The sequence below is a fragment of the Mustela erminea genome, chromosome 15 (genome assembly GCF_009829155.1).
Source record: "Mustela erminea isolate mMusErm1 chromosome 15, mMusErm1.Pri, whole genome shotgun sequence".
Taxonomy (NCBI): domain Eukaryota; kingdom Metazoa; phylum Chordata; class Mammalia; order Carnivora; family Mustelidae; genus Mustela; species Mustela erminea.
In genome coordinates, this window is record NC_045628.1 from 65,205,933 (window position 1) to 65,219,970 (window position 14,038).

Here is a 14,038-nt window from a genome sequence, read left to right on the forward strand (position 1 = left end):
TAGAATAACACCCAGACATTAGAATAATACTCAGACATGTTTTTTAAAGAAAGTAACTTTTCTTTATTAATAGAAATTTCTGGGGGCGCCTGGGTGGCTCAGTGGGTTAAGCCTCTACCTTCGGCTCAGGTCTTGATCTCAAGGTCCTGGGATCGAGCCCTGCATCCAGCTCTCTGCTCAGCAGGGAGCCTGCTTCCCCCTCTCTGCTGCCTCTCTGCCTGCTTGTGACCTCTCTGTCAAATAAATAAATAAAATCTTTAAAAAAAAGAAATTTCTGTATTTTTATACCTTTTAAAGAGGTAGTATTATATCATGTTAAGAAGAAGGACTTGGTAGTTAGTTTGGGGTTTGAGAATAGTAAATTGCAATTTATTAACTCTCTCATGGTTTTTGCAACCTTTTTTTTTTTTTAAGGTTTTATCTTTACTTATTTGAGAGAAAGGCAGAGAGAGGGCACAAGCAGGGGGGGCGGCATGCAGAAGGAGAAGTGGACACCCCAGCAAGAAGCCTGTTGTGGGCCTCAATCCCAGGACCCTGAGGTCATGACCTGAGCCAAAGGCAGACACTTAACCTGACTGAGCCAACCAGGCAGCCTGTGGAACCCTTTTTTTTTTTTTTTTTTGAGATTTTATTTATTTGACAGACAGAGATCACAAGTAGGCAGAGAGGCAGGTAGAGACAGAGAGAGGGGGAAGGAGGCTCTCCGCTAAGCAGACAGCCCGATGCGGGGCTCAGTCCCAGGACCCTGGGATCATGACCTGAGCCGAAGGCAGAGGCTTTAACCCACTGTGCCACCCAGGCACCCCATAGTTCATGTCTTTTATCAACACATACACAATTACTTGTTTTCCAGTTTGTTGAAGCAATGGGTCAGACAACACTTGTCACAGTAATGTCTGTCACGGTGGCTAGCCATGAGACTCCAGCACCACATCCATCTGAAGGGCACTTCTGATTCCACTTTATAGTATTTCAGGACAGTTAACCTTCTTTCTCTCATAAGGAATTCTCAAGAAGAATTTCTTGGGAGTGGTGTAAGACTTCTTCCTTTTCTTAGAACCACGGTGAAGTCTCAGCCAAAGATGAAGAGTGGACTCCTTTTAAATGTTGTGCCAGACAGAATACGTCCATCTTCCAGGTGCTTGCCAGCAGAGATCAGTCTCTGCTGGTCAGGAGGAATTCCTTCTTTATCCCGAATCTTGGCCTTTACAGTTTCTATTGTATCCAAGGGTTCATCCTGGAAAGTGGTCTTTCCCCATAAGGTTTTTATGAAAATCTTTCATCTTGGTGATATTTCCACCACAGATGGTGGATCACAAAGTTACCACCTTTTTAAAATGTCACAGAATGCATAGAAAATGATCTTGTGTCAAACCTTGAGGTAAACGGAGGGAGGCAACAGACAGGAGCTCTAGCAGCCCAAGGCATCACCCAGCTACCCCAAGGACCAGGTGATCAGTCAGTCTCAGCACACCTGTAACCCCTTTGTGACTCACCAGTGTATCTGAGGCCTTAGTGAGCCCTGCGCTACATGACCTTGGGTAAATCACTTCGCTTCTCTGGTTTCTATTTTCCTTATCTGCAGAATGGGGGTAATACGGAGTTGTTGCGGCCATGAGGAAATGTAATAAATATTTTGCACCAGACTAAGCACATAGTATATATTCAATAAATGTTACATTGCTCTTGGGGCGCCTGGTGGCTCAGTGGGTTAAAGCCTCTGCTTTTGGCTCAGGTCATAATCTCGGGGTCCTGGGATCAAGCCCCGCATGGGGCTCTCTGCTCAGTGGGGAGCCTGCTTCCTCCTCTCTCTGCCTGCCTTTCTGCCTACTTGTGATAGCTGCCTGTCAAATAAATAAATAAATTTTTTAAAAAAAATGTTACATTGCGCTTGTTACGGTTGCTGAGAATAATAATAAAAACAAAAGGGAAGGATTCTAATTAGAAAATTTTAAAAACACATAAAAGAAGTGTTTTGAATCCTTCCTTTATTATTTTGGATTGTATTTTTCATTTTTTTTTTTCTTTAATGCTTCTTTCTAGGACAAAAAATAATGTCCAAAGAAACTTTGGCACTGACAGTGTGAATTATAGCAAGAAAGATGAGCAGTCTGCTCCAACGCATGGGATTTCCAAAGAAACAGAGAGCCAAGAGAGTGTAAAGGAGAATACAAAAAAAAACTTGTTAGATATTATTAAGGGCATGAAAATTGAGTTAAGCACAGTAAATGTACAAACAACAAAGCCATCCAGCAGAAGACAACACAAGAGTGTGGAAGCTACAATTGGCAGCCTTCAAAAAACTCTGGAAGATGCCCCAAAGAAGAGGTAAATTGAACTGAATTTCAATTACATTGAAAGTAATTTTTGAAACTCCTTTTTCTTTTAGGAAAATAAAATTGAAATTAGAGGACCTGGGAGATGCTACATGAAGACTTAGTCTGTAAACACAGAGACTCTAACACATGAAAGATACTGTTAGCTTTCTTTTTTTTTTTTTCTCTAAAGATTTTATTTATTAATTTGACAGAGAGAAATCACAAGTAGACTGAGAGGCAGCCAGAGAGAGAGAGAGAGAGGGAAGCAGGCTCTCTGCTGAGCAGAGAGCCCGATGCGGGACTCAATCCCAGGACTCTGAGATCATGACCTGAGCCGAAGGCAGTGGCTTAACCCACTGAGCCACCCAGGTGCCCCTACTGTTAGCCTTCTATATTTAAATAGGAAGGGGAGAGGCACCTGGCTGGCTCAGTGGGTTGAGCATGTGACTCTTGATCTTGAGGTTGTGAGTTCAAGTCCTATTTGGGTTTGGAGGTTACTTAAAGTCTTTGGGGCGGTGGCTCAGGTGCTGAGCATCTGCCTTCGGCTCAGGTCATGATCCCAGTATCCTGGGATTGAACCCTGCATCAGGCTCCCTGCTCCTCAGGAAGCCTGGTTCTCCCTCTCCTGCTTCCCCTGTTTATATTCCCTCTCTCATTGTCTCTCTCTCTTAAATAAATAAATAAAATATTTAAAAAAAAAATAAAATAAAATCTTTAAGGGGAGCCTGAGTGGCTCAGTTGGTTAAGCATCTGTCTTTTGATCTCAGCTCAGGTCTTGATCTCCAGGTCACGAGTTAAAGCCCAGTGTTGGCCTCCACCCTGGGCGAGGGTGGGGTGGCCTACTTAAAAATTTTTAAAAGGGGGAAAAAAAATCTTTAAATAGGAAGGGGACACCTGCATACAATCTAGAGAGGAAGAGATTCATGATCTAATTGAGAATTCCACACGTTTTCTTACATATTCATCAGTGTTATTAACTGCAACTTAATTGCCTCTCTAAACTGTTAATTACCAAATTGTTTATATCCTGATTTGGAGGTAGCCTCATGTCTCTGAAGGACTGGGTTTGAAATCTCCATTTTAAAAATTCCACTGAGGATAGAATTTAAGCATGTTGATTAGAACTGTTTTATATGACTTCCTTTGACCAGTAATTATCAGTGCTCTCAGCTTATGAGGTTTCCTCAGAATATTGTAATTACTTGTGCTTGTGAAAAGAGTACTGATTCTTTTTTTTTAAGATTTTATTTATTTATGATAGAGGTAGCAAGAGAAGGAACACAGCCATGGGGAAGCTGAAGAGGGAGAAGCAGGCTTCCTGCTCAGCAGGGAACCAGATATAGGGCTGGATCCCAGCGTCCTGGACACTGGGATCGTGACCTGAGCCAAAGGCAGATGCTTAACTACTGAGCCACCCAGGTGCCGCTATTTCACTGATTCTAATAATGTTTTCGCATTGTGTTGTAGTTTAAATGACAGTGTTTTGTTTTAATGATACTTAAATAATGGTGAGTCTTACACAGATGATGTCATCGATTCAAATAGTAATAAGGTATGTGGCTTAAACAACCCCATCTTTGACGTCTCTTAGCAGAATCAGCAGCTAATGTAGATTTTTTTTTTTAGTTAAAGGTTTTTAACAGAGAGAGACATAGCAATAGAGGGAACACAAACGGGGACTGGGAGTGGGAAAAGCAGACTTTCTGCTGAGCAGGGAGCCCAATGTGGGGATCCATCCCAGGACTTCAGGATCATGACCTGAGCCAAAGGCAGACGCTTAATGACTGAGCCACCCAGGCTCCTGCTAATGTAGATTTCTACTTTCTAGAATGACTTAATATTTTTATGAAATTTACTGGTTTCTGTATTGTATCCCATTGTATCAAAACCATCCTTGAAATGCTAATTGGGTGGTAGAGAATAAGCTAATTCAGTGTATGCCTGTCATAGGTACCCCCTCTCCTCTATTTATTCATTGTTAAATAATCTCTGTACCCAATGTGGACTTCAAACCCACAACCCTGAGATCAAGAGTCAGATGCTTTACTGACGGAATGAGCCAGGTGCCCCATCTTCCTCCTCCTTTTTAGAAACAAAATAAACCAAAAATAGTAAGTAAAAGTATGTAGAATTAGATGAGCTAGACACACACACATGCACATATATATATCTATCTTTATCGACAGGTTTTTTTTTTTTTAAGCTTCCAGACCTGTTTGTGACCCATTGTGGTTTTTTATTACAATTATATAATTTAATTATTTATTATAGAAATGGTTAAAATAAATTGAATATTTTGCAAAGACTCAGAACAAATTTTTTTTAATTCCCTTCCAATTAGGTATGAATGAGACAAGCAGAAAAATGTAAGAAAATGCTGCGCTCAGAATGCTTTGTAAGCTTTTTTAAGTTCTTGATCTGAGTTTCCACTTTAAAGAAACCAAAATTGGAACTCTTGGAGGATGTTCTGTGGTGCAGTGCATATATAAAAGATACATGTTGGAATTTCTGTTCAAAGAAGGGCTTTGGTCCTACATCAAAATATTGGTGAACGAGATACATTTGTTTTAAAAATTGATCTTTTAGGCGCAGTTCATTGAGCTTCAGGCTCTTAGTTTTGGCTAGGGTAATGATCTAGGTGTTGTGAGATCAAGCCCCGCATCGGGCTATATGCTCAGCATGGAATCTGCTTGTTCTTCTTCCTCTGCTTCCCCGCATTTGCTCTCTCTCTCTCTAAAATAAATACATAAATCTTTTTTAAAAATAAAATAAAAATGTGTCTTTTAGGGGCCCTTGGCCCTAAAGAGCATGTAGTGCTTGATCTTGGGGCCCTGAATTTGAACCCCACATTGGGCATAGAGGTTACTTAATTAAAAAATTGTTTTTAGGGTGCCTGGGTGGCTCAGTGGGTTAACCCTCTGCCTTCGGCTCAGGTCTTGATCCCAGGGTCCTGGGATCGAGCCCCACATCGGGCTCTCTGCTCAGCAGGGAGCCTGCTTCTCTGTCTCTCTCTCTCAAATTAAAAAAAAAAAATTGCTTTTAAGGTATCTAATGATTTTGTTCCCCACCTTCTTTTTTTAAGGGATCCGAGATGTTCAGATTTGGGTTAATCATCTTTGATTCATGATAACTGTCATGGCTCCATGTATGACCTGATTTTAGTTTTTTATTTGTATTATATATTAAACAGCTGTTGATAAAGTTAGTGTGGCTGCACAGCAATTACTCCAAAATTTAGTGGCATAAAACAACCATTTTTGGGGCGCCTGGGTGGCTCAGTGGGTTAAAGCCTCTGCTTTTAGCTCAGGTCATGGTCCCAGCGTCCTAGGATCAAGCCCTGCATCAGCAGGGAGCCTGCTTCCTCCTCTCTCTCTCTGCCTGCATCTCTCCTACTTGTGATCTCTGTCTGTCAAATAAATAAATGAAATCTTTAAAAAAAAAAAAAAAACCCACCACCATTTTTAAAGCTCATGGATTCTGTGGGTCAAGCATTTTGGACAGGACACAGTGGAAAGATACCTTTGGAAGACTTGGAAGTCCAAGGGGCTGGACTACCTTGGAAGACTTTGGAAGACTTGGAAGTCCAGGGGCTGGAATCAGTTAAAGGTTTGCTCATTCATAGCTCTGACAGTTGAAACTAGCTGTTAGCTGAGACCTTAGTGCAGGACTGTGCGGCCTGGGCTTTCTCACTGCGTAGCATCTGGGTTCCAAAGGCAAGTGTCTCAAGAGAAAGTGAGCCAGAAAGAATTTGTGTTGTTTTTATGGTATAACCTAGGACTCCTACTGGATAAGATTGGATACTTTCCTTTTTCATATTGATTGGGGTGGGGGAGTGGTACTTGCTTTTTATCATAGCAACCGCCAGAAAAGCATCTTCACAAAAATATATCATCAAAAGGAATGCAGTGGTCTTGTGTTAACACTGGGAACCACCTTGACTTAGTAGTTTGCACGGCACTGACTGATGGCTGTGTTTCCCTATGGTGCTCCAGGGTGCCTTAGGGCATTGTTTGAGAATCTAGGTCCTATTCTGCATTGAACTCCCTGTGCAAGCCTGTGGGACCACACCTATTAGTTTCTTAGAATTCCTGTTGTCTGTTCATAGGTTCCCTAAGGCACCATTTTAAATCTTTCTAAGATCTTTGGGAGCCTGACTGGCTTAGTTGGTAGAGCATGAAATTCTGGCTTAGTTGGTAAAGCATGAAATTTTTTTTTTAAGATTTTATTTATTTGATAGATTGAGAGAGCACAAGCAGGGGGAGCAGGAGAGGGAGAAGCAGCCTCCCTGTTGAGCAGGGACCCTGATACAGGGTTCATATGGGCTCAATCCCAGGACCCTGGGATCGTGACCTGAGTTGAAGGCAGATGATTAACTGTCTGAGCCCCCCAAATTTCCTGAGCATGGAATTCTTGATCTCAGGGTTGTGAATTTGAGCCCCATGTTGGGTGTAGAGATTACTTAAAAATAAAATCTTTGAAAAAATCTAAGATTTTAACAAGGGGTTTTGTAGTGATACCCATGGCTTTATCATTAAACAGTGTTTTCCTGACACTGCAGTGAATTTGATCTCTGTTCAGAAGCTATTTCTTTTTTCTTTTTTAAATTTTATTTAAATTTAATTAATTAACGGATAATATACTATTTGTTTCAGGGGTACAGGCCTAGGATTCATCAGTGTTAATATAATACCCAGTGCTCGTTACAACGCATGCCCTCCCCAGTATCCATCACCCACTAACCCCATCCCTCCATCCCCTCTCCTCCAGCAACCCTGAGTTTTGTTCCTGAGATTAAGAGTCTCTTATGGTTTGCCTCCCTCTCTGGTTTCATCTTGTTTCATTTTTTCCTCTCTTCCCCTATGATCCTCAGCCTTCTTCTTAAATTCCACATATCAGTGAGATCGTATCCGAAGCCATTTCTGAATTTTAGCATCATTTCCTTCCTGGAGGAGCTAAGAAGGAAAAATGTTTTACTTTTGATTCCAGCAAATCTTGGTTCCTTTATATGGTAAAGTTTTTTCTTATCTCTGTGTTCTTGAATTTTATCATCCGCAACTAAGAAGCCAAGAGGCACCTCCTACATTGGAAGTCTCCTTAGACTGGCTTACCCAATTCCCTGGGTATATTTCCTGTTTTCCATGTTACTACAAACAACAGTGTTGCTAAACAGAAGGCCCCTTTCCTGCAGCTTCCAGTAATGTTGATTTTCCTAAAGTTCTCCCTTATAGCGGCTTTGAGGGCCCTCAGACTCTAAGTCTCTTTGAGGCTCTAGTTTCTCATGTATACTTGCCTCAAGGTCTTTCCTGTTTCCACCCACTGCCTAATACCCAAAGGTTTCCCATACATTTTAGGTTTTTTGTTACAGTAGTACCCAACTTCTAGATCCCAAAATCTTCCAGTTACGTGTTGTGGCCTAACAAACCATCCCATGGCTTGAGCAGAGCGTGGTGGAGGTAGCCGTATCGGCCCCACTCGGCACTAGTGAGGGCCAGTGCAAGCGGAAGTTTCGCTCATGTACTTTCCAGTGGCTGGTGCTAGCTCCTGGTTGAGACTATATTTGGGGCTTTTTGCCAGAACACTGAGCCAAGGCCTCTCCATAACCTGCTAGCTCAGTTCCAGGGACAGACATCTCAAGAGAGCCAAACCAAAGCTGCAGCATCTTACATGACCTAGGCTTGCAAGTCACCGTGCGTCATCTCTATCATTGTGTTCATCGAGGCAGTCACAGTTTGCTCTGGTTTCAAGGGGAGGGAACATGGAGTCCCTCTCTCTATAGGAACGTGGCAAGGTTTTGGAAGAGTTTGTAGCACCAGAAATACTGCTGTCTCTATTTTCTAAAAATATAATCTGCCACACCTGTTAACCTGATAACTGTTGATGTCTGTTGTACTAAAGGGAACATTACCATGGCGAAATTGACCCCGAGTTAGGGGTCATCACATCTGGATTGGGAGAATATCAATACCTCACTGTTCACCCTATGTACCTAGGACTTCCTTGCACAGTTGCTCTTATAAATGCATGTCCGTTGTGGGGACTATGGAAGCTCTGTGGCCTTGGTACAAGAGAGAACCAGTTCTCATGGGGCACTAAGTGAAGCAGCTCCTGCACCTGCAGCCTATGGGTCTCCTAACTTTTGGATGGCGGGTGCGGTGTCATCCACATGAGTGCTGCAAGGATTGCCACCAAGAGGGACACGTGAGGCTGCCCTGCCAGTGCGCTGTGGTTCTGTCCTTTATTTTTCTGAACAGACTGGACCAAACACGTTTGTGGTAATTTTGTGAGTCTGAATGGGTTGTGGAACCTAACAAGACCCCTGGTGAGTACAGCAATAACCAAAATTTCTAGCTCGTACTTTAACTTTCTCTTAACTAAGCAACTATCTGCTCTCATCATCCAATAAGGTTTCACTTACTTATTAATTAATGAATCCACGAATTGAAATTTAGATTATTCTAGTTTTTCATTGGTATAAAATAATGCTATGATGAACTTCATTCAGCTGCTTTAGATTGTCATTATATCTCAGGCAGTGTCCAAGGAGATGGAGGAGAAGAGTGAACAAAACAGTCTCCAAAAAAAAGTCTCTGCTCCTTACGGAATAGTGGGGGAGTTGGGGTGGGAGAGAGTAGATATACTCACACAACATAGACACACAATATGTCAGGTGATGAAATGTGAAGAAAAATAAGATAGGCTGGAGAGGGGCTATTTTTTAAAAAGGGATCATGGGAGAATAATGATTAAGCAAAGGCCTGAAATACTAGGGCTCCTGAGTGGCTCAGTTGGCTGTGTGACTGGCTCTTGATTTCAGCTCAGGTCATGTTCTTACAGTTGTAAGAGCTCTGCATCAGGCTCTGCACTGAGCATGGAGCCCGCTTGAAATTCTCTTCCTCCTCCCTCTGCCTCTCACCCCTTTCCTGTGCTCGCTCTCTCTCAAAAAAAAAAAACAAAAACAAAAACAAAAAGGCCTGAGGGGCGTCTGGATTGCTCAGTGGTTTAAAGCCTCTGCCTTCAGCTCAGGTCATGATCTCAGGGTCCTGGGATTGAGCCCCGCATCGGGCTTTCTGCTTGGTGGCAAGCTTGCTTCCTCCTCTCTCCCTCTCTGCCTGCCTCTCCGCCTACTTGTAATCTCTATAAATCTTTAAAAGAAAAAGGCCTGAAATAACATTATGCATAAAGCCATGCAGACATCTGAAAGATGATTTGCTTTCAGGTACTAGGGATATAACTGCTTAGGCCTTGAATTTGGAGGGTGTAGTATCCCTCAAATTCCATGTATGTGTCTGCTTATTTTCTTTAGACAAATACTCCTGGAAGTGGAATTTCTAGGTAAAAGGATTTGCATATGTTTGAGACTTTTTTTTTCCCTGGTGAGAGTGGAGTTGGGGAGGAGCAGAGGGTGAGAGAGAATGAGCACGCCCTGGGGCTCCTTCTCAGAACCCTGAGATCAGGACTGAGCCAAAATCCAGAGCTGGGCACTGAACTGACTGAGCTAGCCAGGTGCTGCTTAGGCTATTGAAAACGTGTCATCAGATTGCCAGAAATTGTGGTAACTTTTGTGTCCCCTTAATAGGATCCTACTCGTTATAAGAATTTCTTTTCTGAAATTGTATATGCCATACAATTCATTTTAAATAAATTGAGGAAGTACAGAATGGTATAAAGTATGTTTTCATGCAATAGTCTGAGTTATAGGATAGAACAGGTTGTTATTTTAGCAAGTTCTCTTGTTAAAAATCTGGGTAGAAGGATCTCAAGATGTAAAGATCATCTTATTTCAATGATAGAAGCTTCCTGACAATTTTTATTAACTACAACATTTCAAATTATAAAACCAGAAACTATGATTGTAAAGAACACTGTTGTGATAAAATGCATGGTTCTAGAAGATGAATACTCATTTATATTCTTTGTACACTCTGATCAAATATGTATATTAAAATTTGAAAACAAACCTCTCAAGTAGTTTAGGAAAGTGATTTGCGATAAAGTTCAGACCTTATTCATAGGTAACAGTTTTGTAAGTAGCTCATTTCTTTTTAACTAATAGTAATATGAATTGTAATATTCCCTTTTTTATTCTGTTTTTCTTCCTTGACACAGTCAGATTTTAGAGTTTTCATATCTTAGGTGAAGTCCTTAAATCTTTATCCAGCAACTTGGGGATTTGGGAATTTTGATTTACATATTAGACAACTGATCATTATGTAGAAAGTAAAACATTAACTTGGATCCCACTCACTGAGAGAGCAGTTCTTAGTGAGTTAATATGTAATAATGTAGATAATTTCTTTTTATGTCTGGCACATTTTTCCATTAATTTATCCTAATTTACTGAGGAAGAGCTTTGTTTAAAGCTTTTTCTTACGGAAAGTTTAAAACATAAAATCACGTAATGAACCCCTTTGTACCTGTCACACAGTTTCAGTAAGCAATATTTTTGCCATTCTTGTGTCGTCTATATCTTCACCTATTTTCCATCTCCTCCTAGGTCATGATAATGATTTATGGTTCTTTTTTCCAAGGTAAAATTTACACACTCTGAAGCATATGCATTTTAGCTGTAGGATTTTAGCAAATCCATAGGCCCATGTTGCCCACATCGCCAACATGCTTATCAAGACACAGAGCATTTCTTATTTCCTTCTTCCCATCAGTAGCCTTCTGTCCTGAGGCCATCACTATGCTGATTTTTTTCACTGTAGGTTAATTTTGCCTGTTCCAGAAGTTGTATAAATGGAATATTACAGAGCATCCTTTTTTTTAATCCAACTTGTCATTGTTTCATTCATGTTAATAGCATGAGCTGAGTACTATTCCATCATATGGATCTATCATGATATGTGAATAGATTTAGCTACTTTAATATTGGCTTGCAATATGTGTAGTTTCTGAAATAAATTGGCATCTAAAAATCCAGTGAACTATAACCGCCACTCTTTTTTTTCTCACCCCTCTACTTTATTCATTACATAAATATATAATATATATAAAATATATATTTAATTTAATATATTCTGAGTTAGTATTGTGCTTAATTTATACTTTAATATATTACTTTAATGTGTTCTGAGGTAGTATTGTGCTTCAGTAAGTATCCATTACCTTCAACTTTTGACATTTTAAAGTTTATATGAAACCAATACTGGGACGCCAGTTGTTAGGTGTCTGCCTTCGGCTCAGGTCCTGATCCCAGCGTCCTGGGATCGAGCCATTCATCGGGCTCCTTGCTTTGCGGGAAGCCGCTTCTCCCTCTCCCAGTACTCCTGACTGTGTTCCGTCTTTTGCTGTATCTTTCTGTCAAATAAATCAACAAAATCTTTTTTTTTAAAGATTTTATTGATTTATTTGACAGAGATCACAAGTAGGCAGAGAGAGAGGAGGAAGCAGGCTCCCTGCTGAGCAGAGAGCCCAATGCGGGGCTCAATCCCAGGACCCTGAGATCATGACCTGAGCCGAAGGCAGCGGCTTAACCCACTGAGCCACCCAGGCGCCCCAAATAAATCAACAAAATCTTAAAAACAAAAAAGCAATACCTAGGGCACCCGGGTAGCTCTGTGGATTGAGCATGTGACTCTTAATCTTGACTCTCAGGGTCGTGAGTTTGAGCCCCAGGCTGGGTGTGGTGCCTACTTTAAAAAAAGCCAAATATTTAAAAATAATTGATTTTGTCAGAAATGGATTTTTTGAATGACAAAGTTTTCTCTGGAAAAGAATCATTTTACTTTCCACTAAACTAATGGCATAATAGATAATGCCATTTTTTTTCTTGTTTTTCATTTTCTTTGTTAGAACCAAGTCCGTGAGTCCTGAGTTGGAAGCAGCAGCATCTGCTGTTGCAGATTTCCTCCGTTTTGATAAGCAGACAACCAAGTCAGAGCTGCTCAGGCAACTCCAGCAGCATGAGGAAGTCTCAAAGACACAGAAAGATGGAGAAAGAACTAAAATCAGGTTAGTAAATCAAATAGTTCTGTCGGTAATGCTGGTTTTTCCAAATAGATTCTTTTCATGTGACTGGTGAGTAAGGTGCACAGTATATCAATTTATACATTAAATATTTCTCATAGGTGTAATATTAGTAATTTTTTTTTAAACTGACATGTTAAGTAAGATTGCAGTCTTTCAAAGATCAATGGAATGGTTAAAATTTTTCTTTTGCGAAGTACACAATTTCTTGTCCCTGAAAAAGAAATGATAAATTCAGTATTGTGATAAAAAACAAATAAAAGAATAAGATAGTTTCTCTGAGAATATTAATTTTTTCCTGTTAAATAATTTGCTGGTCTTATGTACAGTATGATCATCTTCAGGCCTGTTTCCTTCACCTTTACTCTTATCCTTATGTTTTAGCTGACACCGCCTCACTCTGCCTCTCATCTCATTATTTTACGCCAGGTTTGAAGTTGATATACTACTTCAGATGTCTGATACTGTTTCATAAGTGACACTTTTTTTTAATAGTGTCACATCAAAGTGACACTTTTATGTTTTAAATGAACATTTCTGAAGAATACCTTCAAAAGTTGTATTTCAAAAAGAAATATAAATCTTAGTGGTTTGTGGGATGTGAATTAACATGTGACATACAATCTTTCATTTAAACATAAAGCTTTGTGCTGTTATAGTGCATGGAGGTGAAATATGAATTAAATAATAGGAATCTCATGTATAAGAAAGTTTATTACTGTCCTGTAGCTGCAGTTTCTAATACACTTGACCTTTTTCTTATTTCAGCGTCAGTAACATAATATCAGATATGAAAGTTGCCAAATCTGCCACAGGTAGAGTTAGTACAAGACCAGTGCATCAAATTCAGTTTGATGAAGGAACTGACAGTTTGATGGGACAGAAGACTGATGATCTTAAGAAAAGGTACTCGGGCTTTGCAGTCTGTTTGGTTTTGTTAGTTTTATTTGTTTCTCTGTAGATTTACTTTATTCTGTGCGTGTTACTGCTGATAGGTATTTGAGCATTATGGACGCATTTATATCTCTCTTCTCACCCTGCATGTACCATTTCCTATAGAGGAAACGAATGTTCTGGGTTAAGTAGTCTTGTGCTTTTCTATACCATTAATCACATTGGGCCCTGCCTCCTATTTATCCATGATGAGTGGAGGTCTCCTGATTTAAGGTAAGTGGAACTGATTGAATTCTGAACAAATGAGCACTTGTGAGAAGCATTATTTTTCATTCTGATATGTACATAACAGTATTTATCTAATTTTTCTATCTCTATGCAATTATTATTCATACCCTAGAGAAATAATCCACCATCAAACAAAAAAAAAAAAAAAAAGAAAGATCCATTATAATACCTTAAGGTGGTAGATTATTTGTGGCAATTTGAGTTTGGTGATTTGCAGACTTAAAGATGCTAAGCCATGCCTTATGTAATTATTTTATAATAAAAAGCTGTGTTTATTTACAGAAAGTTTCTGTTTTCTCCCCTTCAAGCCCATGAAGTAATATTTGGGGAGGGGAAACCAGATATTTAGTATGCTCTAAGAAAAACTAACTGATCTTGATAGAAGGGGGAGCTTACAGTGAGTATTTTTGACATGTTATGTATTCTTTGTATTTTCTTTTAAGTATAGTCCCAGCAAGTTAATCAGAAGTTAAACTACTGATTTGTACAGGAAGATTGTAAAAGATAGTCAGCTGTTAACAAAGCAAGTTCAAGAAGTTACAATGATTTAGAGGGATTCCCTGAATTAC

The 14,038-nt window shown here is 39.9% G+C and overlaps 1 protein-coding gene across 5 annotated transcripts in view; it reads left to right on the top strand.

Moving 5' to 3' along the window:
• Positions 1-14,038, top strand: part of MRPS31 (mitochondrial ribosomal protein S31) — a 36,448-nt gene that overhangs the window by 3,166 nt on the left and 19,244 nt on the right. For all 5 annotated transcript variants that reach the window (XM_032315145.1, XM_032315144.1, XM_032315147.1 and 2 more), the window contains exons 2-4: positions 2,044-2,328; positions 12,114-12,272; positions 13,056-13,193. In XM_032315145.1, coding sequence (XP_032171036.1) covers positions 2,044-2,328; positions 12,114-12,272; positions 13,056-13,193 — 582 coding nt within the window. The remainder of the gene's footprint in view (positions 1-2,043; positions 2,329-12,113; positions 12,273-13,055; positions 13,194-14,038) is intronic.